Source organism: Castor canadensis, chromosome 3, assembly GCF_047511655.1.
Source record: "Castor canadensis chromosome 3, mCasCan1.hap1v2, whole genome shotgun sequence".
Classification (NCBI taxonomy): domain Eukaryota; kingdom Metazoa; phylum Chordata; class Mammalia; order Rodentia; family Castoridae; genus Castor; species Castor canadensis.
In genome coordinates, this window is record NC_133388.1 from 197944171 (window position 1) to 197971173 (window position 27003).

Genomic DNA, 27003 nt, shown 5'->3' on the forward strand with positions numbered 1-27003 from the left:
TCTGCTGCAGACCCCCCCCACTCCCAGACTCCTACCCTTAGGACAGGTTGATTTCCTTAACATGCACAGCAAGCCCTGCCAACATCTGGGAATGCTCCCTACTCCTCATGTTGCCACCACGCTGGCCCCAGGGCCTTTGCATAGCCTGTTCCCAGACTGGACAGTTTTCCCTCCCCACCCTCCTGAGCCCAAGTTCACAGGTCCCCACGCCTAGCTGTGTGGTCAGGGCAGCCTCCCTCTGTAAGTACTCGGGCCCTACTGTGGTTCCTCCTCTGTCACCTCCAGCCCTCAAAGTATCTGTGACTTCAAGTGGTCCAGGGGACTGGCCAGCAGCCTCGGAGGCTGGAAACAAAGATTGTAGCAGAGATTTGGAGAAGGGCCAGGGCAGCCCATCCACCCAGGACTCGATGACCTCTGGTGGCAGCTCAGGTCTTCAAGCTGGTCTCAGGAGACAGGCGTCTGTCCAGCAGAGAGCTAGGGTGCACTGGGGGCACGGATCGGGAAACTCTGGCCCTGCCGCCCTCCATTCCCACACCTGGCTTGAGAACAATCGCGGGAGGCCTGAGCTGGGAGAGTCCTAGGAATGCATTAGCCACCCCATCTTGCAGGTTGGGAGGAGGCCCTGCCTCTGTACTTCCACCCGCTTGTGGGGAGAAGCATATCCGCCTGACACCCTGATGCCTTCCGGCGCCTTCCAGTGGAAGGTCAGGGACTGCAAAGGCCTGTGGGAGGTCAAGGGGTGGTTGACGGTGAGGGCTGTGGGGCAAGCCAAGGCAGCGGGCCATGGGCTTCCTCCCCAACCCTGGACTCCTCTTGTGTCAGGACCACAGAGGGGTGGTGAACTGGCCGTCTTTGTCCACGGGCACCGTCTCCCCGGTCCTACCTGGCTGTACTCATCCAGGCAGCGGCAGATGGTCTGCAGTGCCAGGCTCTGCTCCATGACCTCCATGGTCCTGATCTTGCTGACCAGTGCGCCTGCCCAGGGTGGATGCTTATTCCACAACTCTCCCATGAACCCCAAGTCCGAGTGATCTGCGGAGGGCCCAGAAGCAGAGGGGCAACAACAGCTCTGTCCACCAGTTCCCCAAGACCTCAAGACCTCGGGACCTGTAGTCTTTGTGGGTGCTGGGTGCAAAGGAGAAGTCAGGCCCCCAGGATCTCCCCACATGCCTGCCCCTTCAGGACCTCCTACTTGGGCCTGTGGAAAGAGTTTTCCTTAAAATGCATTTGGAGGAAAATGAAAGCGCAGGAGAGAGAGGCAGAAACACCTCGCTGGATGCCAAGATGTGGCCAGCTCATAGTAGGGTCCATTGGCAGCCAGCCAGCCTGGGAACAGAGCTCAGATGCTAGTCAGGCATGAAGCCATGACCCACAACCAGACCTCAAAACTTCAGACCCACGAGGAAGATGTGCGCTGATGTTGCCAGCACAATTGCTAGTCATTTGCACCCTACTCAGTCCTCAGGTCAAAATAAAGAACAAACAGTTCTGGTACCTCAATTGCAAGGCTAACACCGAACCACACAGAGGACATTGTAGGGCTTGTGTCTTTAATCCCTGACAGGAAGAAAAGGGCAAATACTTTTACAGTGAGCAACGCTCACTTCCTCGGGCCCCAAGGGAGGGCAGACTGAAAAAGTGTCTGCTAGGTCTCGTCAGCGGTTAGGATGAGCACACAGAAGCGCTTCCATGTCATCTTCCCAGAGGCCTCCCTCTGCACTTTAAATCAAGGAGCCCCAGTCGCTGGTGCACAAATGAAAGGTGGCCCAGGCCGCCATTACAAAAGAAACGCATGTACCATCAGGGAGATGTGCTGTTATCATCTGTCAGTGAGACAAAGATGTGAAGGAAAGACATCTCACACAACAGGAAGGTGGAGGAGGGGTTCTTCCTTTGAAAACTCACCCGGCAGCAGCTCTCAAAATGGAAACCAGAAAGCCTGCTCACAACCACACTGCTAGGGGGTGAAGGTGAGGCAGGGTAGAAGTAGGAAAAGTTTGGGGCTCATGCAGTTTACCTAGGCCCAGACCACATGCACCTGGCCTGGGACCACCATGTCCCGCCCCACTCACTGATTATTGGATGGGAATCACCTGGCTCCTCCCTTCCCATAGGTCAGGGTAAATTTTAAAAGCACCTGGGGAAGAGAGGCAACTCGCTCTGCCTCCAGATTCCGCCTGCGCCCACCGTGCTCCCTTTGTGATTCCCTCCCTAACTTTTAATAAACTCCATTTCACCCACGTGTTCTGCTTGGATTCTTCCCATACCAAAATGCAAGAACCAAGATCTTCTGGGAACACCATTTGCCGTTAACAAAGTATCCCCCAAAAGGCTCATGGGTTGAGGCTTGGTCCCCAGCGGGTGGATCTGATAGGTAGCAGTTAGACACAAGTGGTGGCCACAAGAGGAAGCAAACCATTTGTAATTCAGCTTCCCAAATCCACAGGGGACCAGTCTCTAGAGAGAGAACAGATATCAACATTTGGAGTTGGTATATTTACTGAGGAATTCTCAGTTCCAGGTCCATTTGGCCCTTAGCAGGGGCTCCTGGGCCGGGGTTTCTGTCTTGTTAAGTTAGAGAGCTACCCTTGTGAAACTCCCAGTCCCAGGCCTCGCTGATGTTTGTAGTGTGGCCAACTATTGAGTCAAGAAAGGGTTAAGCTTTAGGTGAGTGGCTGATGTCAAAGCATCCTATGACACCATGATGTTCCTTCCTTGCCACAGGCCTAAAAGCAATGGGGCCAGAGACCATGAACCGAAGCTTCTAAAACCATCAGCCAAAATAAACCTTTCCTCTTTTAGGGTCAGGTGTTTTGTCACAGTGATGAAAGGCTGACTAATGCACACACATATAAAGGGCTTCTTTCTCATCAACAGAAAAAGGCCTGGAAGCTTTGTGATGACTGTGTTAATTTCCACATTGTCCAGTGCTCTTGCAAAGATAACCATGCAGAAAAAGAAATCTAAAATGTCTGCAAAGTCAGAGTCAAGTCGAATGTGGATATAAAGTCCGTCTCTGGGTCAAGCACATGAGTGACCTCGTTTCCTGGCTGTTGTCACTCATTGGCAGACTCAGCCTCTGCCACTCATGCCCCCAGACACCAACAGTGGGTGCCATGAGGTCCTCACTGGAGCCTCACCATCCTTGGTCTTGGCCCTGAGTGGTCCTGGTGGAAGAGAAATGCTCTTGTCATCTGAGAGCATTGCATCTGCTCTGTCCCTGTGCCAGTGGCCCAGATGCTGTGTGATTGACTGGAAGTCATAGTGCACGCATACCTTTATTCATTCAGTAAAAACCCACTGCCCATCTACCTGACAGGCACTGGGGCCCCCAGTCAGCACCACGTTGGTATTGTAACAGCCTTGACAGAATCTAGGCCACCTCCTCCATGTCCCAAAGCTCTGAGGACAGGCAGCAGTGGGGTGGGCTGCAAAGTACCTGCACAGCTGGGTGGCAGGGGTGCCCAGTCTGCACTACTGCTCCCAGGGGCTCTGGAGCCACTTTCTCCTTGGACGCTGTGACCCCTTCACCCACCCGTCCATGGGCCCAGGGCATGAGGCAGGCTGGAGGCAGAGGGCGGTAGAGCAGAGCCTGCCTCTGGCCTGCAGGGATCACTGAAGACTTGCAGAGAATTGTCTGCCCCGCCCCACACCAAAAGAATGATCTGAATGGGCCTCATCCTCCTGGACCACATGGACACGCACAGTTCATCACAGGTCCCTCTTCCCAGCCAATCCTCAGGGCCCTCGGTGACCCTCCCCTGACCACCACTCACCAAGCTCCAACTCTTGCTCCTCCTTGGGTGAAAGGCGGTTGGACCTCCAGACTGGCAGGCGGAAGCCATCTCTGGATGAGGCTAACATGGAGCAGGGCACCTCCTGGGAACACAGTACCTGGCAAGAACAGAACGGTCATGTCTCTTACTCTGCCTGGGCCACAGTCAGGCCATGGGACCCCCTTAGTCACCTCGGAGACAAAGAGGCTAGACATGCAGCCAGGTGGATGGCCCTGTCCCTCCCGCTCAGCCATTTCACCAGGGTGTGCAGGAACTCTGGAGGTCTCTTTGCCCACCCCCCCCCCACCCGTCGTCACTCAGGGTTCAGTTCAGCACTCTCCTCTTGATAAGCTATTCATCATACGCACTCTTAGGGGCCTCCTCTAGTGCAGCAGGCTGGAGAGCTACTGTAGCCCACAGCTCCCTCCGAACACCGAGCCTGTACTTGGCAGGCCTCCTCAGATCCAGAGCCCTTGCCCCTTCTGTCTGGGCTCACCAGGGTCAGGTTTGGCCTCTGACTCTATCAGCAGGCCTGGCTGGTTTTCCTAACTAACTCCTTTGAGCATCTACTTGGCTACCTGGGTTTCTCCAGCACCACTACCTGAGCCCCCAGAACCGTCCTCCACTGAGCTGCTCAGCATCTACCAGGCCCTGGAGGGAAAGCTCCAAAGATAGACTGGGCCCAAGTGGCTCTGTCTCCTCTCAGACCCAAGCCCTGCAGAATACCTGGCCCTGCAGGTGCTCCATGTGTGCCCAGGAATGAATGAACACAGACGAAGTGCTCAATGCATGCGCGGGTGAGGCGGGCGAGCGAGCAAGTGTACAGCTGAACCGGTAAATGGAGGACCGTGTAAGTAATTGAAATGAGTGATGAGTGGTCAAGTGCATGAAGGGCATTTGCCTCCCTGCTGACTGCCAGCACCTTGTATAGGGCTCACATGACTCTTTGCACACCACCCAGTGCCTGGGACCAAGTGGAGCTCAGGTAATAGTGGCATCAACCACCTGGCCAATTGAGGAGGAGGTCTGGTGCCCACCGTGGAGGCAAGGTCCTGCCTGAAAAGCCCATTACATTCTAACTGCCCCAGACCCTCCAGTGTCCCCATCCTTTTCAGTCCCCATCCTTTTCAGAGCCAGGCCCTGCCTCCACTCCCAGTCTTATCTTGGCCCCATGCACACCAGCCTAAGCTGGCTGGCTGTTCCTAAGCTCCACTGGCCATGCCAGTGTGTGGAGACTGTCCTGGGGACACAGGCTTATCTCCACACTCAGTCCCAGCCTTGGCTCCTTTCTGCCAGCTTCTGCTGGACTCTCTCCACTGTTTTATGCCCTCCTCAGTAGCCTCCGCTCATCACAGCTGCAAGGCAAGGCCAGGCTCTTGTCTCCACAAAGACTCCTGCAAATGCTGCCCCTGGGGGCTGCTGAAGTATGAGGGACTGTGACCTTGAGAGGGTGATAACCCCACGCCCTGCAGAAGCCATTTTCAATCCACTGCAGGGCAAGCCTAGGGTGAAAGTGAGGTGAGCAGGGAGGGTGTCTTGGAGAAGGGGAGGCCTAAGAGACCCAATGCAGAGAATCAGACAAACCTGAGGAAGTAGTGACAAGGCCGGAGCCCCTGGATCAAAGACCATAATTTGGCCAGAGAAGGCAGATGTGGGCTAGGAAAGCTGCAGGTCAGAGAGGCGGGGTACACACCATGTCCCAGTGACACCCAAGACCTTCCCCAGACCACTGGCTGCCCCTAACATGCTCCCCCCCCACCTTGTATCCCCTGCCTGTCCTGGGCTCTTACATGTCCTTTCGCTCCATTCTCTGGTGACCCAGAGACTCTGCCCGTTAGGCTCTTCCTGATTCCCAGCACTCACCTCTGTGCAGTCTGGGCCACCACCTGCTCCCCTGACCTTGCAGACAGCCGTGGCCCCTATCACTTCCCCTGTGGCAATTCATGTTACCTCCCATCTCTTCCACTGAGCACAGTCACAGCCACCCCCACCCCCACTCCTTGCTTTCCACTGTAGCAGCCACAGCCCTTCTGCCTGTGAGGCCACAGGCTTTCTCTTGAGTTCTTTGGAGAAGGCAAAGGCACCTGGGACCTGACATTGGCTGTACAGCTATCCTGTTCCTGGAACATTCCTTTCTTGCTTGTCCCACACATCCCTCACTCTCTTAACCTGGTAAACCTGGTCACCTCTCCTCCATGGCCAACAGCATATGCTATATACCCTGTGTCTGGAGAGGTCACTGTGGTCCCTGTGAGCTGTGAGTTCCCGAGGACGGAGAAAAGGTGGTGCTTTGCTCTGTCTGTGTTGCACAGCAGCGGCCCGCAGTGAGCAATGACTTGGGTGGACACAAAAAGACTTATATTGCTGAAAGACAGCTCATAAATGATCTCCAGCTTAATCAAAATAAAAGACTGTTATCCACCCATACAGAAGGCTTAAACGACCACACGGCCAGCCAGCTAGGACTAAGGAGGGCAAATGCAGACACACCGAGAGCCCCACCAGCCACCTGCACCTCCCAAGGTCAGCAGATGCCGTGGAAAACTCCTACCCAGGAAAACTCCTACTTGGCTCTGAATACCATTCCAGAAATTTAGTCTATGAAAAATATTAGAAATGTCTGAAAATTCATAATTCAAGGATTCTTCCCAGGTTTAAAATAGCTGCACGTTCCCCAATACCGCAAAAACAAAAACTAAAAAAAAAAAAAACTTCTAAGAACCAAAAATAAATAAATAAAATAGCTGCACATGCTCAGAAAGAGAGGAAGAATGGGCAGCGCCTGAAAATCCTTTATGAAAACTATTTGGTGATGTGGCAGTCGCTCGGATCCAAGGGGAGTGAAAAGTTCCACAATTCTAACTTCAAATCTGCAGTTAACCTCTGGGTATTGGGATTCCAGGAGATTTTTCTTTCTGGATCCTTCTGGAAATTTTCTAACACGTCTGCAATGAGCATGGCTTACTCTTAGCAGCAAAACAATGCCCACTTAAAACTGAAAAAGATAAAAGGTTTTCAAAAAGCCAAGAGAAAGATGTGTCATCTCACATTGCCTTTGGCACTGGAGAGCTGAGGGGCAGGAGCTGGACCAAGTCTCTGCCCAGTCCTGAGGGCTCAAGCCTGGTGGTCTTGGACAGCCTGTGGAGAAAAAGTGAGGACTCAGGCCTTTCAGGGTAGGTGCTGCCCAGACAGAAGGGGCTGTGTGTGTGAGGGGCACAGGTGGGCTGTTTGCCCCTCAAACATAGGCAGACTTGCGAAGAACTTTGATTTCTGGCTGCTCTGAGATTCAAGAGGAGGCTGGCACAGCCAAGAACAGAGGGGCTACCTCCTGGGACTCCCAACAGTGACCCAAGGGGAGGGAGGTGCAAAGAGGCTTCCCCAAAGACAGTTCTACCTCCACCTGGGAAGCTTTGTCAGGAGGAATGACCAATGGCTGCCTTGTCCACCCCAGCCACCCCTGAGGAACAGTTTACTGGGATTGCTCAATGTCACCTGAATGACCAGAGGCCCCTGGGCTGGAGAGACACCAGAGCAGGGCAAGCAGGGCAAAACCTGAGCACACAAGTTGGGGAGCAATGAGAAGCAAAGAGGTGGGAAGAGTCATTTTGAGGTGGCAGAAGCTCTTTGCCACCATCTGCTATCAAGGAAGCATTTTGAAAGAATTCTCGAATTCCCACTGTGAGTTTTGGTTCCTGAGGGCAGGGGAGAGGTATGATTTGCCCTAAGAGGACAAAACCGTACCAGCCCCCACACCAGGCTGCCCAGGCCTCTGTAGGCTGAATCACAACCATCATGGGGAGGAAGTGAGAGGCAGGTACCTCGCCAAAGAAAGGCCTGTCTTTGAGTCAGCTAGTCACCGTCCCCAGGGCTCAGTGGAGAGTGTATCCTGCCCAGAAGCCCCAAGGGCCTTGCCAGAGCCATCCAAGCAGCCACTGCCTGAAGGGAAACTCATCCTTGGGAATTCCATCCTCAACTGACGCTCGGGGCGGTTGAGAGAACTTCCCACGTGCACACGTAACTAGAAGGCAGCCTGTGCTGGCAGGGGCCCACTGTGCCCTGAGAAGGTCTTGCCTCCAGGGCCGCAAAGCCACCAGAAGAGCCCAGGAAATGGCCCCTTTCTGAGTCCCTCGCCCACCCTGACAGCCACCAAGAGGAGGGCATGTCCCCTTGAGAAGGCAGTTGGAGCATCACTGCTAGACACTCTCAGAGTTCATTCTATGGGTATGGGGGCCCTGCTGTCCTCCCTTGAGTCCCTGACCCACCTAAACTTCCCACACTGCCCAGACCAAGTTTCAAATCTGCTGATGACCAGTGAGGTCCCAATTTGAAACTGTCCAGATGCCCTCAGGACAGACGGGGCTCATCCATAAATCCCACAGCATTTTGGCTATTCCATCCGGGCTCATCCATAAATCCCACAGCATTTTGGCTATTCCATCCTTGGATTTACAGCACCCCACCAAAGCAACAGTTGACTGGGGTGTTGCTAAGCCAACTGCCACCCTCCAATAGAAAGGTCAGGGGTAAATCTCCACTATGTCACTCGATGCTTGGGTGAGAGACCTGGCTGGACAGGCTGGAGACAGACAGAAAGGCCAGCCATCTTGGTAGAACACATGACCTTGTGGGTCCCCTGGCCACTGCCACCATGGGGCCTCAGGAATGACCCTCAACCTGGAACATGGCCAGCACCAGGGCAGGACTCATGCCTGAGAGCCTTGCTTGGATAGTTGGAGGAGCCTATCCATGACTAATTTTCTCCATTCCAGCCTCCCCACAGGGCACTGCTGGAGGGACCTCCCCAGGAAGGCAGGGCCTGCTCACAACTGGCCTCAAGGCCTCTTGAGAGAATTCTCATGGACAGTGTGGTTTTTCATGTCTTGAGGCAGAGACACACTATCTTTGAGTTGTGTGGGCACAGAGGATCTCTCCGATGCAGACATGTCCCCAGACAGTGAAGGCCAGATGCCTTCCTGGCTAAGGTTGGGACAGGCTGGCAGACTGAAGAGGAAGCTGAGAAAAAGAACTGGCAGCTCCCATAAGGGCTGTGAGGGTGGGTTCTGCCCATCGGGCAGACCCCCAAGAGGGCCACAGGTGAGGTCTCTATCCCAGGTCCCCAAAAGATGGACATGGGCTCTAAGGAGAACTGGGTATCTGGGACCTAGGACCAGTCTCAGGCCCTCAGAAAGTCCCAAAATGAGGACCCCTGGGCAGCTGACATAACTGCCTCACGAGGGGCTTCAACCTTCAGTGCCTTCCCCTCCCCAAACGCACCAGACTCTGCTAACTTATCCCTTCTGTGGCATTTTACTCCTCATTCTTCAGAGCTTTAGTGATGGAGGTCATCTTCCAAGACAACTTCCTGCTGAGTGATGGTGTTGCTCAAGGATCCTTATTGCAGGAATAAAAGTACTGAGCAGCAGCCCAGAGCGGGCAGTCCCACTGGAGGCTTGAACAACTACCACTTAGACCTTCATGGCCTCTAATCTACGACTAACAAAAGACAAACGACATTACATCTTTAATGGTATGCTACCGGAGGTCCAAGAAAGGGAGGATCCAGGTTGAATTTGGGAGGCCTTTTTTAAACTATGGTCCAAATTTGGGTGGGAAGTTAGTCTTTTCCCAGGTCATGAATTCGTTTCCTCCTGTAAAATTCTGGTGGCACTGGTCTCAATTTGACCTGACACACTAGTGTGAAAACAGCACGTTGTATTTTCCAGTGCATTTACCCCTCCATGCTCTGCAAAGGTAACCAAAGATATCCTGATGGTCCATAGACCATGGCTGCTAAGGAGTCCAGGGACATTTGGAATGGCTTGAAATTTAATCCAGATTAATCTGCAAGGGTTGACCACGACCTTTGGGGTGGTACCTGTTAGGCCTAACAGAAATACAAGGGCACTGACTCTTGCCACTACTCGTCCTGCTGAGCTCCTTTGCCTGTTTTGAGAAATGATATTGAATGTCCTTAGAGTCTATGGTGGATCTAAACTGAGGTGTACTCTGGGGATTTGAGTTTAGTACTCTTACTTACCAGCAACCCATACATAAACACTTGTACATATGTCTTGGACATAAACACTTAGTTACCCATTCCAGAAGCCCCACATTGTTTTAAGGGGCTCCTAAAAACATGGAGACTTGCCCAGTTCAGGACTGTGGGAGTTTGTGTTCAAGTCAGGTGGCCCTGGACAGCCTTGAGTGGCCAGGAATGGCTGCATCCTGGGTATTTGCTAGGGACCAATCAGGATTCTCCTCTTTAGCCTCTCTTTGTTTCTTAGTTTAGCACTGCCACTTTTTTTTCTGCACTTTCTTCAGTTGGGGACAATCTAGGCATGTTGTTATCTCAGCCTCCTCCATTAGATTGAGGTGATGTCCTGCAGGGTCTGCCACAGAGCTGCCACCGAGAGAGGAAATGGTGGATCTACCTCCCAGAGCCAGGAGCCGGCACAGCAGTCTGGTGTGTCTATGTGGTCCTCTTCCCAGGAAACACTCTGGTCCAAGGGACAATGACATGAGCTCAGCTCATACAGAGAGAGGGGAAGGTGTTTACCATGACTTATGTGTGGTCCCCAAGGCCACACAGGAGTGACTGCCACCGCTAAAGTGGCAAATAAGTCAAAATGAGAAGGAGCTTTTAAGCCCCCAGACCAGAGAAACAGCTCAAGGCACAGCGGCCCTTATAGACTTCCTCACCCAAAGATCAGGACATCCTTCCCCAAGAACAGGTTGGTTTTTATCTTCAAAACTGAAGTCAAAGATGGTTGATGGCTATGAATTCGAACAGAAAAAGGAAGAGGAAATTGGAGAGCCAGAACACAAGGCCTCAGGTGAACTGACACAGGAAAGAGAGGCAGAAAAAAAAATCTCAGGCTGGGCCTCCCCAACAGACAGAAAAACAGAACCATACCAGACTCCAGACACTGACAGGCCAGTCCCCAGGTTCAATTCACTTGCCACACCAGGAAGTATTCCCGTAGCTCCAGACACCAGGCTCTGTGTGCCAACTAGATTCTATTCCAAAACTCTGTGCCAAGGGCCCAGTGTCACCTACCACCTCCCAGGAATTCTCCAAGGGGTTAGCAGTGATCTGTCATTGATGCCAGACCAATGAGACTGGTCTGAAACATAGCCCCCAGCCAAGAAAGCGGATTTGTGAACTCAGACTTAAAGTCTCATACGAGCCATCAAGAATTTGTCACCAGACTCAATGAGCCCACCTCTTGCTGGGGACTGAATCAGAAGAGAGTACCATGAATAGTTGTGACACAGAGCCGACTTTATCTGCGGCAAGCAGGAGACCACAGGGAATCACTGCCTTCCAAGGCCATGACAGCCTGCAGCTAGAGCGAGCTGCTGCGTGTCTGGGCGGGGAGTACAAGCTCAGGAGAGGGAGTTCCCTGCAGGTGACAATCCTGCTCCTTCATACTTCCCATATCATGGAAATGAGGCTTTGGCTCTTCCTGGGTGGAGATGTTGGTGTTTGCTAGAATGAAGTGAATTCTGCTCATCAGTCCCTCAAGGTAGATGTGGAAACTCACTGAAATTCAACTTTAAGTTTTGTTAGAAAGACAACTGTGCCTTGGGATGTGGAGTACTGAGCAGGCGACTGTCTGCATCCCGCTTTCCCAGGCTGCCCCTCTGCTAACGGGGTGGGGTGGGGCGCAGGGTCTATAGCGCCTCCCACCCCACTGGGTGTCTGCGGAAGGGCTCCCTGAAAGGTCTCGCGCTGGCTGCTGCGTCCTCATGTTTCTGGAGTGTGTTCTTAGTTCCTCCGTGTGCTCATCCCGGGTAGTATGGGTGGGAAAGCCTGGAATGGGGTCTGTGGGGATCTAGATTTGCTGCCAGGAGACGGGCACAGGTGCATAGTGTTAGCATTGTGACCAGATCTGAGGAAACAAGGGAGAAAGCATTTATTTCATTCCGTGACTTCAGAGGCTTCAGTCTGTGCTCAGCTGGACCCATTGCTTGGCGCCTGAGGCGAGGCAGAGCATCATGGTGGAGCACAGGAGGCTGCTTACCTCATGGTGGCTAGGAAGCAGAGTGACAGAGATGAAGGAAGGGCCTGGGAACAAGACATGTCCTTCAAAGGCCTTCTCACAATGACCTGCTTCCTCCCACCAGGCCCCACCTCCTAAATTTCCACCGCCTCTCCGTAATGCCTTCAAATTATAAACCCACCAGTGGATTAATCCACTGATTAGATCGGAGTCCTCATGACTCAGTCTCCTCAATGACCCGCTCAACAAGCCTACAACACAGGAGCCTTTTGGGGTCACCCTCACCCCAACAGCAGCCCTTGGCAGAAGCTGACTCCTAGACGTTAATAACCCTGTCCCAAGTCCTGGTATGTGCAGACTTTAGGGGACCCAGGGGACCCCCAAATAATTTCTTCTCTTGGGACACAGAGTCCAGAGAAGGGCCTGTCAAGCCTGTGGTCTTATATTTGTGTCTGGCTGATTCACATTTGACCTGGTTACCCACAGGGTATGTGCGTGGGGCCTGGGGACCAGGGAATTGGATGGTGGTGACAGTGTGAGGCACACCTGGCTGGCAAATCTCGTGCCAGCAGGGAGAAGTGAATAGTGAAGGGCAACTCCCAGCCCACCTTTGGCCCACGGATCCCCGCACAATTATTCTGCATAGAATAATCAAGTTACCGTAGTGATCTGTCCCCTGTCTGTGGGATAGGGAGAGAGGTGATACAAACCCGTTGTCATTCCCCAGTCCTCCAAGATAGCAGGAAAGATAGACTCACAAAATCAGGCAGTCACTCAAAAAGCACAAGTGACCTTCTGCCTGGAGAATGACACTAATTTTGCACTGTTTTTTTGTAACTGGCTCCATCCGAGCACCTCAAAATATATGCTCACTTAGCTGTCACAGCCATCTGTAGCAGGCTATTCTGTGTGTGTGTTGGGGGGGACCACTCAGGTACAGAGCAGCTCTCTCAGGAAGGGGCATCAGAGCTGGGGCTTGAAGTTCACCGAGTAGCTGGGAGAGAAAAGACCTCACAGCAGAGGGAACGTTCACGAGGGCCACAGTGGGAAGGATCCGGCCAGTTTGGGGCTGAGGGTGATAGTGGGTGTGTGCCCTAGTGGGAGACCCACCTGGTCTACAAGGAAGTAAACTGGTGTCCATTTGTCCATTTGTCAAGTCCTTTTAGAGTGCAGAGTGGAGCTGGTGGACTGGCTCAAGTGGTAGAGAGCTTGCCTAGCAAGTGCAAGGTCCTCAGTTCAAATACCAATACCACCAAAAAAAAAAAAAACTAAGATTTTTTTTTTTTTGAATACACGTTGTCTTTTGAGGTTTCAAGGCCGTGTGTGTGTGTGTGTGTGTGTGTGAGAGAGAGAGAGAGAGAGAGAGAGAGCTGTTAATGGAGAGACACAGCAGGCAGCCACCCCAATTTCTTCCATTTGACTAGGCCAGTCACTCAGAGGGTCCTGGTTGGTGTCTAGTGGTCCAGGCTGGGAGCAGGGTTACATAGTCACAGAAAGAGGTATCCAGGTGGCCTCATCAAACTTCAGAACTTTCTCTTAGGCACACTGGCACTGCAGGAGACTCAGCAACACTTCCGAACAAGCACTGCTCACAAGACCCAGCAGCCCCTGCGTTGGGCTCCTCAGACCTCCACAAGTCTCCTCACCCCTCACCCCCACAACCCTGCTCTCCCAGCATGCAGCACGGTGCTGATAGGATGACTGGCTGTCAGGGGTTCAGCCTTCTGAAAGCCTTGGGAAGGTTACTGAGCTGCTCTGTACCTGAGTGGCCCCCCAACACACACACACAATAGTGCCTGCTACAGATGGCTGTGACAACTAAGTGAGCATATATTTTGAGGTGCTTGGATGGAGCCAGTTACAAAAAACAGTTCAAAACTAGTGCCATACTGAAAGGATGCTGGGCACTAACCGACCACCTTGAGGAGCCCACAGGGTTGTGGCAGGGTGGGCGGGGCTGTGAGAGTGGTGAAGGCTACGGGGAGGGCCAGGAGGCCTTGGTGGGGCTTCTGAGAGTGGGCACGGCAGATCTAAGGCTGCTTTGCAGACAGTTTCTGCCCCTCACCGCATCTGCCTCTGCCCATTTGACAACGAAGCCAGCAGTGATTGTGGGCCAGGTGCTGGGTTGGGCGCACAGAGCACAGCGGGCGAGGTGGGCGGGGACTGCAGCCCAGGCTTGGTGGGTCATCGCCCTTTCCCAATCTTAATAAGGAGCTTGGAGCACACAGGGAGATTTGAGATAATGGAGGGAAGACTGTGCTGTACACAGTAGGTGTTCAATAAGTGTTTGCAATATCCACTAGGAAAGGATTGCAGCCCAGGTGGGCTGTGGATGGCCTCCAAGACCCCTTCCAGTGCAGGACACTGTCACTAAGGGGTATAAAGGGGGACTGGACCAGGACAGCCAAGTCCCAGGGAGGTGGAGACTATGGAGGAGGCAGGCGGAAGACGCAGAGACCCGAGCTGTATGCCCTGGCTGCAGGATCTGAATACTCTGTCCCCACTCTAGCCTGCAACTTCCTGTGCCAGAGAAGGGCACTGGCCACCAGTAGTAGTGTTAAGGGCTAAGGGGAATGGAGCAGGAGGCTTCTGGGTCCCAGCTGTCCCTTCTTCCGGGAGCCTCAGGGCCCCTCCCTGCCCTCGTGGATTCCGTGTTTGTAGCCCAGTGCAGTAGGGGTGGCTGCTGGGCCCTGTGGGTGCTCAGCCAGTCTGTTGAAGGATTGGAAGTGTTGATGCTGTGGGGAAAGCGCCAACCAGGCCTGGCTGTGAGGTTCCAGGACAAAGGGCTGAGCAAAGGGCTGAAAACTCAGCTGCCTCACAGGGAGTGAGCTTCTGCCTGTCCCTCTACCCACGAGCTGTATGCTTTTGCCCCTACCTTAGCCTCTCACCCATGACAGCTTAATATCCCTGAAATGATTTTTTTTTATCTTACTCCTCTGGCCCTTCATAATGCTCAATGTTTAGTGAGCGAGTGAGTGATGGGGCAGGGGATACACAGGTGAGTCACAGGAGACATCAGACCTGGACTCTGCACCTGCCAAGACCAGGCACACCTAGGGAGGCTCGGCTGCCTTCCCAGGCCTTTCCTGAGTGGAGCTGAGGTGGGCACAGGCTGCTGCTGGAGTCCCAGAGGAGGAAGTGAGCCATCTGCACAGAGGAAGCAGAGATGGCCATGGTCACCCAGGTTACCTGGTGAAGGAGCCCAAAGGTGGGTCTGTTCAGAGCAGAGACCAGCAAGAGCAGAGAGCAGCAATGGCAGGAAATGCTAGCTTCAGGAACCCTCCATGAGGGGCCCCCAAAGCTGGGCAGTCCACTTCCCCCAGGGCATGCAGCCAGAGTGTCCCCACCTCCAGGCTGCAGCACAGTAGGGGTGCAGTGGACTCATGGGAGTCCTGGCATTCACTGCAGAACTCCCGCTGAGAGGACAGGACTTGGCGTGACCATAGTGTAAAGTCCTGTGTTTTCTGCCTTATTCCATATGTGTGTGTCCATCCTTCCTCCAAGACAACAAGACAGCTTCAGTCACTGTATCTGCCCAGTAAACCCTGAAATCGGGTGGACAAGTTCTTCCCTCTTCATTCTTTTTCACATTGTTCAGTGATCCTAGCTCCTTTGCCTTCCTGTGCAGGTGCTGGATAACCCTGCCTGTGGTTTTGGTGTCAGGGGAGAACCAGCTTCCTGAAAGGCAATGGGACATTGCATTCTCTCCGTCTTCCATGGCAGACCATGGGGGACTGGCTTTAGTCTTTTGTAAACATTTGGTAGAGGTCTCCAGCGAAGCCCTGGGAGCCTGGAGGTTTCTCTGCGATGGGTTTTTAAATTACAAACTACTTTTCGTCTCTCACTGGCTCTCACTCATGAATGGGTTAAATAAAAGCCTTGACATGTGTCCACTTTACATTTGAATGAATCGTAATCTAACTTTTGAAAAATATTTTTCTTCTAACATCTCTTCCCTGCCCAGAGGCAGGCAGGCTGGTTTCTCATCTGGAGATGGCCAGCAAGGAGCTGGGCAGAGCTGGGAGGGTAGGGACACCTGGCAGAGGCTCTGAGGCAGCAATGACCTGCCAGGGAGCTTGGCTTCCCACTGAGCACCAGAGCTGACAGACACATCCACGGGCAAAGGTTTGCTCCACAAGCAGAAGGCAAACTCCTGGTGTGGGTGGAACACTCATATTGAGGGGATCTGTGCTGCACTAGCTTCCCGAGGCACCTGGCATCACCAGCTCTGACAAAGACTTCTCAGGGCTATAGGCACAAGACACCTCCTTAGCCATTCTGGTGGCCTTGGGCCTCAGGCCTTAGAGGCCGGCCAAGGGTCTCAGACAGAGCAGAGCCTTTTCCAGGACACAGCTTGGTGGGAGGAAGGGGGAGGCCCAGAGGTGAAGAAGCTGCCGATAGGCGGGCCTGGGGCCACCAGCACACCAGAGATGCTCAGGGAGCCCAGAGTCTGTGTTTGGACAGGAAAGGCAGTCCTCACGGTGGCCGCCACCAGCCTCCTGCGGCCATTTCAGACAAGGACATTGAGTCACCGATGCGACAGCATTTTCAACTAGCCACAGTGGAAAACAAGGAGAAAGAAGTGACATCAATTTTCATCACATACTTTTTTTAACCTAATATATTCAAAATATCTTGCCTATATAGGAAGCATTCCAGCCATCAGAAAGATGTGACCAGGATGGGCCCTGTGGCCTGTGAGAGCTGGAAAGGAGAGGGTGGTGGACACTTTCCCTGCTCTAGGGCCCAGTGGCCCTACCCAGTGGTAGGGAGGCCTGGCTCTGCCCTGAGGCTGTGTCTTAGGGAGGCTCCGTCCTGCCCTAAGAACCTGAATATAGGACCCTGTGAGGGATGAGACATCCTCCACTTTCTGGCTCATCAGAGCCCCCTCTGCAAACCAGCCCTCTGTCCCTCAGATCCCTCCCACGCCACCTGCCAGGCTGGGAGAGGCAGAGGCAGAAGGGTCACGGTCTCCAGAGCCAAGGCTGAGGCTCTCCTTCCCACCCACGCAGCTCTTCAGCTCTTTGGGACTCCAGGAATGAGCTCCCAGTGAAAGCTGCTGCAGAACGGAGCTGCCTGTCAAAGCAATGACAGGCAGGGGCTGCCGTCAGCGATAGAAGGCGCAGAGCCACTGACGGAGCTGCACTGGCCACCCACCTCCCCTTCCTCCACTTACCTGCAGATGGCAGACCATGGAGGGAGAACCCCAGGGGCTTCAGTGATTGGATCACAACCCAAGTGCTGCCAGAGCAGAGATGAGGAAACCAAGGCAGGAGGAGGGGACGCCACTTCACATCAAGGATCCACAGGATCCAGATCCCCCCTTGCTGCCTGTAACCACAACCAGCAGCTCAGATCACCCATTTTATTGCTGGGGAGGTAAAGGCCATGCAGGGTGAAAGAGTTGAGAAGGATGAGGGGGAAGTCAGAGATCAGCTCCCACAGAGGTCAAGGGAGGTCAAAGGGCAAAGGACAGGCAGCGGAGAGGGAGTGGAGACTGCAGTGATGTTGGTGTCCCCTGGCAGCGATGGATTGAAACAGGACCCACAGGGATGGCTGTAAGGAAAGGGAGGGTGGCAGTGAGGGAGTCACCCTGCATGGGGTGTTGAACACATGGCAAGAGGTGGTTTCTAAATGTCCCCTCCCCTCTGGCACTGTGACCCCTAGCTCAGAACCCAAGGACCCTTCTCAAGCCCCACCTCCTATGGTCATCCATCAGGGATGCTGTGGGTACCCCAGCCTGGTTTCCATAGCAACCTGGATGTGATGGAGGGAAGAAGGTAGAAACACACAGCTGCCTAATAAAGAACAACAGCTTCAAAACTGAACAGCGGAGAGAAGTAACCATGAGGTCAGCCCCTGGCACTCTCAAATAAGCAGCCTCGGCCCTCACCACGGCCTGCATCCTGGCACCGGTCAGCACAAGCCAGCACCGGCCAGCACGGGTAGCATAAGCCAGCACCAGCCAGCATGCACCAGCACTGGCCAACACAAGTGAGCATAGGTGAGTCCGGCACATCACACCACTCCTGCAGGGCCAGGGCAGGCAGCCAGACTCAGATATCCCCAGCTGGCCCCAAAGGCTCACTCTATGGGGACACAGGTGGTGCCATGTAAGGAACAACCATAACCAGTGCTCACTGACACCTCTCTGTGACAGTCCATGGGCCCATCTGTCCATGTGGCACCTCTCTGACCTCATTGTGAGCCCTGCAGCAGTCCAGGAACTGACATCATTTACAAGGGAAGAAACTGAGGCACACAGTGGCCATATAGAGGAGGGGGAAGGGCCACAGCTAAGGAGGCCTGGAAATCTGAATGAGTAGAGGAACTGAGCCATGAGCCCAGGCCCAGCAAACGTCATGAGGGTCCTGCCTGCTCTACTGAAGCTGAAACAAAATGGCCACCAAATCAGCACAAACAACACACATCCAGACGTCACAGTTCTGTGGGCCAGAGCCCAGTCCTGGATCTCACTGGGCTAAAGTAGAGGTGCTCCTCTGGGAGGCTCTGCGGAGGACTCCCAAGCAGCCTCTGATGCACCGTGGCCTCACATCACCTTCCTCCCTCCTCAGAGTCGTTGCGTCACCCCAGGATCACAGTGTTTCTGATCCCTGAGGTCAGGCTGGTTGAGGGGCTGTGGGGAGAAAGGGGAACAAATACTCTGAAATCTCAAGCACCCTCCCACCCCAATCTGCAACTCCCATGGTGCCCTCCTGGCCTTTGTTGAGTGGGGCCAATATCCCCTGAAATGGACAGAACATGGTCCCTGGTGTGTGTGGGGGGCTGTGAATAGACGAGGCTCTCGAGTGCAATCACTGCCCCCACCCCTGCTCTCAGAGAATAGCCCGCCTTGTCCCCAATATCTCTGAGTGTTTAGGGATGAACAAGCATTTTCCAGCAGGACTGGACCAAGTGCCAGGGCCAAACAGAGACAAGATAATTATGGGGGATAACAGAGGCTAAAAATAGTCTCCTTCAGAGCTGTCTGCTGGCAAGGAAGATGCCAGACAATCTAGCAGCAGGAGGCTGGGGGCACAGGGTCCACAGGAAGGGCTGGCCTGTGCACAGGGCTGAATCCACTTCTGGGGCATGCTGGCCAGGAAGGGGCTTGCAGGGCTGACATGGAGGTCTCTGTCCTTAGAGAACACCAGGCAAGTGTCAAGACAGAGGGTGGTCAGGATGGCCACAGCACAGCCAGGACCTTGGGTAGGACAGGGGGTCCCCATGGAGAAGCACAAGAGCAGAGCTCTGGAGGGTGCATGGGGGTCTGCAGACAGTGACCACTCCCTGCAACACAGTGGACGTCCAGAGAGGTCAGGATGCAGGCAAGGGTGGTGCCAGAGACAGCACCAGTGTCCTGCCTGCCTTTCTTCCAAGCTGAAGAAATTGCACCTGGCATGTCCCCCATTTGGATACCCTCAAGGCAACAAGGTCACTTCCGCCTCAGGTGGCTGCTGTCTTTGGGGGACAGCCTCCAACAAGACTTGCCTCTCTTGATGTGCCCTGTGATGGCCTAATGTCTCTGGGACCAAGGCTGTGTGTGCCTCAGCACAGACCTGGACACAGCATGGACGTGGGGAGGGACTCAGGACCAGCTGCTGGGGAGGAGGGAGGACATCAACCCACCCTGCCTTTCCCAGGCTCCTGTGTTGAGGTCAGAAAGGGGAGGCATATGGAAGGACAGAGGTGAATAGCAGGAAGCAGCCGGTGAGCACCACATGGGAGCTGGGAGGCAATAAAGATGCTGCTCATACTTTTAAGGGACTCTGGAAGGACAGAGCACTTGGCAGGATAGGAAAGGGCCAGAGAGAGACAAAGACAGGAGGCAGAGACAGGAGGCAAAGGGGTGAGGGGAGGGATGGAAGGGACGGTAGAGATCTGCAGCCCTGATCAATGAAGAAGGAGACTGGGGAATGGGCCCTGGCTCTCTAGCCAGGAGAGGAGGGCCTCAGCCTTTTCAGAAGCTGACTGAATCCAAGCTCTGTCAGGAGGCAGAAAGAGGCTGCCTAGAGGCTGGACCCAGACTCCTCAGTCAGTGACTTCATTTCTTAAGGATCTGTTTATCCCAGGACAGTGTTATCTCCAGGAAATGAAGAACAAACTCAGAGTGGCACCAAGGAGCTCCATGTGCCATGAGCCTCAGGTGCAGTGAGCCTGGGGGAAGCAAGTGTGTGTTAAGGTGAACAGGACAGGAGAAAGGGCAACTTGAGGTTCCAGGGAAAACCAAGCACTATGAAAGAAAGGGAAGAGAACCACAGTCTTTTACCTTGGATGATATCCTGTGCTCACGATAGTTAAGCATCAAACGTTTAACAGGGGTAATCTGGCCTGTGGGGAAGGGGCCACCGCCAGGCACTGACAGGACAATGGTCAGCAAACAAAGCCTGAGGTACCGAGGTATGCAGCAGCAGCATTTCCGCATCGCCTGCCTATGTGCACAAGAAATGGAGGCATGAGCTGAGGGTTAGGGGTTCCCCAGGCCCCAGGAGAAGGGACGGGTAGTGGAGTCAGGGCTGCACGTGCAGCTTTGGATGGTGTTATGAGGAAGCTATGCGAAGAACATAGGGCGACACAGTTGACTATCCACACAGTGAGAATCTCTTGCACAGCAATAAATCCACAGAATAGGTTTCATTGGCATTATTCACCAGGTACTCTTTTTTTTTTTTTGGTGTACTGGAATTTGAACTCAGGGCCTTGCCCTTGCCAGGCAGGTGCTTTACTAGTTAAGCCATGCTACCAGATCTTTTTGCTTTTAGTTATTTTTGAGATAGGGTCATCCTTTTTGCCCAGGCTGGCCTGGACTTCTCCTCCTATTTATGCTTCTCGAGTATCAGAGATGACAGGCATGTGCCACCATGCCCAGCTATTGGTCAAAGTGGGGTGTCACTAACTATTCCCTGGGGCTGGCCTTGAACCATCATCCTCCCAATCTCTTCCAAGTACCTAGGATTACAAGCTGTGAGCCACTGCGCCTGGCTATTCACCAAGTATGACTTCAAACAAAAATCATGAGCACAACTATCACATTTTCTTTTATTCCATTCCAATCTTAGATACAAATTTTAACAACTATCAGATCACACGTTATACTTCACACAATAATATATAGGTTACAGAAGACTAAGAAGAGTTAAAGAGAGGCTGAGTGTGGTGGTATGCACCTGTAATCCCAGCTACTTGGGAGGCAGAGGTAGGAGGATCACATTCCAAGGTTGGCCTCAGACAAAAAACCGTAAGACCCTAGCTGAAAAAGAAACTAAAAAAGCAAAAGGGCTGGAGGCATGCCTCAAATGGTAGAGCTACTTCCCTAGCAAACACAAGGAACTGAGTTCAATCCCTTGTACCGAAAAAAAAGTGGGGGATGGGGGGTTTAAGAGGCTGCGGTATTCCAAGGGTCTGTACAGAAGGCAGAGGCAGAGATCTGACAGATGCAAGAAAAGCCTCTTCAGGGAACCAGATAGGAAGTTTTACTAATAACAGGGGCAGAGCAGGGCTCAGAGCTGTCAAATGCAGGTCGGGGTGCAGGCAGTTTCGAGAGTCAGTTTGAAGTGGACGGTGTGTCACAGACAGGAGAGATCAAACTTGAGCTGAAGCCCTGGGACAGACAGACATTCCTTGCTGTGGCAATTTTCCTAAGTGAGTCTCGTGATGGTCAGTGTGACCTGGTGACAGGTCAGTGTGCCTGCCATACTCAGTCCGGGATGTTCCTTCTTTTGTAGCTCCAGAAGAAAGGGTTTTAGCTGGCATGCTTAATAAGTTCGTGTGTCTGGTGCTTCTGATATGATCTGATATAGTCACAGGTATGACTCTTTTTTGGCACACATAATCAGCGTGTGCCTCCTAGTGTGCTGGCAGATGTAGTCATTCAACCTTGGCACTTGTACTCAAAATGGAATAACTCAGAGCAAGGCACAGCCTGAAGGCTGCTGTTCTGTAGGACATAGAGAAACCACAGCAGGCCCAGCCTGCCCTCCTCGGACGGTCAAGATGGACGTGACCAGGGCGTTGTACCACGTGCTGGTGGGGTAGGGAGGCCTTGTGTGCAGAGTCTCAGTGGGGTTGAGCTTGGTGAGTATAAACTCCGCCATGCAGTGTAAGGGATCCAACTTCTGGAAAGGCCACTAGGTAGCCCGTGGCCTGACCTCTGCCATATCCTCAAGCCAGGCTGTACTTACCAAGGTCCCAGGAGGTGGCTGAGGTCAGCGCTAGGATTGCTGGTGGTCACCTCTCTAGACGTCGAATTGAAGTAGGCTGAGGGGCTGCTGGTTTGTGCTGTGCAAGACAGGAAGAACGAGAAGAGCCTTGTGGGGACTAGGGAAAGACAGACAGGGAAAGGAGACCATTTGCTTCACCTGGTGACTGACTCTCTGACCTCAGTTTCCCCATCTACACAAGAAGTGGCCATTTCATCTCTGAGGCCCCCTCCCAGAGAGAAGTGGTGGCTATTAGCCAAAGGACACTGTCCTGCAGCTGCTGTCCCATATCTGGGCCCCCCAGAGCCACCAGGGTGCCTGGCTTCCTTCCTGGAGGAAGCAGGCTAATGTATGCCGCCTTGGTGCCTTCAAAAGTAGGGCACAAGCTGGGAGCGCCACTTGAGCGTGGGTGAGCCTCTTGAGGGGAGCTGGGGACACTGGAAGAGAAGGAAGGTGTGGAGGGAGCTACTCCACCCCCAACCAGTGGGAATGAGGGGTCAGTAAGTAGCTGGGCCAGAGGTAGGGACATGGTGACTGGCCAGAAGCCAGGGTCATAAGTGGCCCATGGGTGGGCTCCATGAGTGGTTGGGGTCAGGATTCAGTGGGACCGGGAAGCAGGTTGTCTAGGATGGAGCTCTGCCTTTGTCCCATTATGACAGTTCTCTGATCCTCAGCAAAGTCACTGCAAACTCAGCACCTGCCTCTTGCTCTGCCCCACACAGGAGCAAAGCCAAGTCTCCAAGATGGCAGTGCAGTGAGGGCAGCCGAGCCCAGAATATGGGGTGAGACAATGAGGGTTCAATAATTGCCATCCTGAGGTCTCTAGGACATATGGCCGCAGGAGCTAGAGTGCAGCTGGCTCCACTGTCATTGATCATGGGTGGGACCCTGTCCTTCCCTTGCTTTGACATCTGGAGTGTGGAGCTGGGGAAGAAGCCTGTCGTGGGGGAGCCCCAGCAGGTTCACACGTGTTTCTCCTTTGACAGAACAAGTGGGTGCTGTGTCACAGAGTGGACCATGGCAGGAAGGGCCTTGTCCCCAAGGAAGGTGGTTCCTTTCGTGGAGGTGACTATAGGCATCCCATTCAAGGAGCTGCTGGCCTGGGGGAGAGGTGGCCACAGGTATCCCATGCAGGGAGCTGGTGAGGAGCTGGAACTTGGGCCCAGAGGCACTGATGTCAAGGTCAACAGCATTCCCGGCTTTTGGAGGAGCCAGTCTCCAGGGCAAACTGAACTCTATGGTGCCATGCATCCCGTGCTGGGTGACCACTTCAGACCCACTGCTGCCTCTTCCTTCTCCCACTCTCAGGTGACTTCCAGGACAGCATATGGTCCCCTGAGGCAGAGATCCCAGAGCAAGCTGGGAAGGAGGAGTCCAGGTGGGAATGACGGGGCCTCAGCCCCTCCAGGGCAAGCCTGCAGCACAGAGAACACCCTAGAGTTGACCCCTTGAAGCAAGGTGGGCTCTTTGAGCCCCAAGCTGGTGACCCACTGGCTGTGAGCACCTTCCAAGGCATTAAGTGTCCTACCACACCCCGATCAGCAGGTCTGATTTCAACAGGCCCTCCCTGGCAGTCCCTGAATGTAGCCAGGGGGCCACTCTGGGTCCCACTCACAGGCCAGAGAAGAAACATGGTGGCCTCTTCAGGTACCCCTGCTTGCTTCTTTGGCCCTATTGTCCCTATCCTGTGTGTTGGGGAGGCTGGGCCGTGTCCATCTGGGGTATGCCTGGGAGTCCAGCCTTGGTGTCTGGGAACAAGGAAGAGGAAGAAGCATCGGAGGGACAGCTGAGCACAGTTTGGGCTAGTGTGGGTCATCGAAGCTGGGGCCACCCATTTTGCTCAGAAAATCCTTCAATTCTCCTTCCAGGCCCAGGGCAGTACAGAATTTGTTCATCCCTGGAAGTGAGCATGGTCATCAGAACTCTGCAGAAGCAATGTAGGTCACTTCTGGGTGGGGGCGGGGGAGGGAGATAGGAGCCCATGGCACAGTGTGGAGATGGAGCCCCTCTTACAGTGCTGAACAGTGGAGTTCCTGAAGCCTGAGGATGGCTGGCCACTACAGTGTGGCTGTTGACCCGACAGGATGTCTGTGACAACCAGCCAAAGGGATGGTGTTGGAGACTTGGGGAAGTGAGAAGCAAAGGCTAAGAACTGCAGGCTGAGGTCTCTAACGATCCCTTGGTCTTTGGGGAGGGAGTCTGCTTGGAAGGGCACAAAGATGGTGGGCAGGCATCACCTGAACAGCCTAAAATGGGATGTCTGTGCCTTTGCAGCCCCTAACTCCCGTTACCATCACTGCCCTGGGTCTCCTGGTTCTTGTTGAGCTCAGGGAGGATTCTACACTGTCACCATTTGGTCCCTCCTGTGGGAGGTCTCACTATGCTGTCTGTGTCCCAGACCTGTTCCCGAGGAAAGACCCCACACACTTGATCCCGTTGTGTGTGCCAAGATCTTGTCAGGCAGCTGGCAGGGTATGGCAGAGAGGCCTCACACAGAATTGGGGGTGGAGGGAAAAAAGGAGGGGCTGTCTTTGGCCTTGGACAAGGTCCTCAGTCTGGAGACTTCTCCCTCCTTCCTGTAGCCAGGCCCAGCTGTCTGTCCACTTTCCCCCTCTCTCTCCCACCCTAAAGCCACTTGGCCCTCTTTCCCTCCTTTCTCCCCTCCTTTACCTCAACTCAAGGGCCTCTACCCATGTGCTTGTGGGCACCTAGCCTGCGGCCTCCCTCCCGCTATGAGCCACCCCTCCACTGAGAGGGGACACCCCAAGGCTCAGTGTGCCCTTGAGAAAAGAAGACTGGGGAGTAGGCCAGGCTACTAGGAGAATCCTGGAGTGTGGTCTGTACCCTGCAGGCATATCCTCTCCATCTCCTGGGCTTCCAGCTCCATGGGAGACGCCTACTGGGAGCTGGACTGGGTGGAGAGCCAGGACTGGGCTGCACTGGGCCTGGCGTGCCCTTCTGGCATAGACCTCCCCACCTGGGGCCTCAGCCCAAGGAAGAAGGGTGTTGTTCACTCAGCGGGGCTCTCCTCTACTTTCCTTGTCTCCTTCACTGCTCCCCCATATCTATGGGAGGCACAAGCTACATGCTTGGGCCTCCTCTGCTTCTGGGTCCCTCCAGCAGCCCGGCCCCACCCACAAGTCACCTCCTCAAGCCCCTTCTTTCTGTGGTCCTCAGTCGCCAGAAATAAAGGAATTGCTTTCCGTGCCCTCACAGATGTGGAGAGTTAATCTTAGCTGAGCCTTGGGGCTATACTGGTGACATCCTGAGTGCTACATGGCCGAGCACCTGCCGTCTCTCCCTGGCACCCGCTCACTGAGGCAGACTTGATTTTAGATGCAGGCAACAGCCAGTACATGGCAGCTCTGGGATTTGAGGGCATCCTCTCCTGACCAGAAACCTCCCACCAAACTGAGTCTGCTGGCTAGGCCCTGGGGGATGCCCCTGCCCCAGGCCTGAGGCAAGCACGGCCCCTCTCTGTGCCTCAGTTTCCCCACCCTATAGTGAGGAATCCATGATACCTGGATGGGCAGGTGCTGCCAGGGTTGGTGGGACCCTCAGCAAGGGGTGTCCTGGGGACTCAAGCTACAGGATCTGGGAGGTCTTAGGGCAGGAAGGCTGGGCCCTTCTGCCCCAGGCCGTGCCCCTGCACAGCCCCTCTTCCTGTTTCTTGGGAGCAGAGAGCCACAGCTATGTCTCAAATCACTTGTGTTCAGAGAGCCTGTCAATCACGTGATGACTCACTGAAAGGAAAACAACATCCCCACTTCCAGCTTCCCGTGAGCAGTAGCGTATGTGCAGAAGGCTGGTGCTCCTGGCTGGTGGTGCCGCCTCCATCCCTGCCCTCTCCTCTCCTTCTTGTTAGCAGTTCCATTATTTAAAAGAAAGAAAGGGGATAAAAGGGCAGAGGCGGTTTTTCATCCGAGTGCTGCACTCAGAGTGCCTGCTGGCCCTGCGGAGGGTGACAACACTTCCTGATGGCAGGTGGCTCTCTCTGCTCCATCTGTGTCCTGCCCCCAGGCCTCTGCTATGAGTCTGGCAGGCTCCATTCTCCCCTGGGCAGGTGCAGTGAGAATTACACTGCTGCTATGCGCCACCAGGTGCAACTCTACCCAGGCTCGGCTGGTGCTGCTCCCCAAGGTGCAGTTCCCCAAAGGGTAGGTCAGAAGGGGCACAGCAACCCCATCTGAGAGGTCAGTGAGGTATGGAGAAGCACCTGTGGATGACAGTGGTGATTGTGCCAGTCCAGTGGACAAGGGTGCCATCCATTATTCAACCAAACCCTGATCCATTGTTGCTCTGAAGGCGTTTCAGAGGTGTGCAGAAAGCCCAGAGTCAGTTGGCTTAAGGAGGATCGCCCTAAATCGTGTGGGCCTCACCTGACCTGGCTGGCTAAAAGAGGAAAGGCTAACTGCATATGCCAGCGTTAGTTAGCCTGAGCTGGGAGTTCTGGCTGCCCCATGGAGTTGGACTGGCCTAGTGAGGCCCTGCATTAAGGCAACTCCTTGCCATCCTTCTGTCACTGCCTGTCCCCTGCTGATCCTGCTTCTCATTGCACACTGTCTAGTACAGAGGTCTCATCCACTTCGAAGCTACTTCTCATCCTGGCACCTTCCTCTAAGGCAGAGGGGGCCGACTTCCCATGAAGCAGCAAAAACCCTTCGTGTCCAAGTTCCTGAGCCCCAGCATAGATAGAAAACAGGCTCAGAGAGACCGAGTTCCCAATCCTGCATCCAGGACAGCGAGGCTCCTGCACTGATCATGTTGCCTGCAAGGCCTGGCAAAGAAAATGGATGCGCTAGTCCCCTCCTGCTGCATGCCCCACACTGTAGCAGGAGGACTCATGGGGGATAGGTCCCAACTGAGCATGAATACGCCCCTTCCCACACCCCAGGCTGAGCCAGGCCTGGGGCTGCAGGGACTGTCCTCTGGGTAGGGGGACCTAAGGCCCTTCCAGGGATGACCCTAAGGTTTCTCTACTGCAATGTAGCAGTAGTCCCAAGCCTGAGACCCCCCCCCTCGCTT

The 27003-nt window shown here is 54.1% G+C and overlaps 1 protein-coding gene across 1 annotated transcript in view; it reads right to left on the bottom strand.

Annotated features, from left to right (window-relative positions):
• LOC109681786 (maestro heat-like repeat family member 5) overlaps positions 1 to 27003 on the bottom strand; it is a 73198-nt gene that overhangs the window by 45438 nt on the left and 757 nt on the right. The window contains exons 3-6 of the mRNA XM_074066999.1: positions 21961 to 22096; positions 20049 to 20211; positions 3777 to 3894; positions 884 to 1032 (exon numbers count right to left, since the gene is read on the bottom strand). Coding sequence (XP_073923100.1) covers positions 884 to 1032; positions 3777 to 3894; positions 20049 to 20211; positions 21961 to 22096 — 566 coding nt within the window. The remainder of the gene's footprint in view (positions 1 to 883; positions 1033 to 3776; positions 3895 to 20048; positions 20212 to 21960; positions 22097 to 27003) is intronic.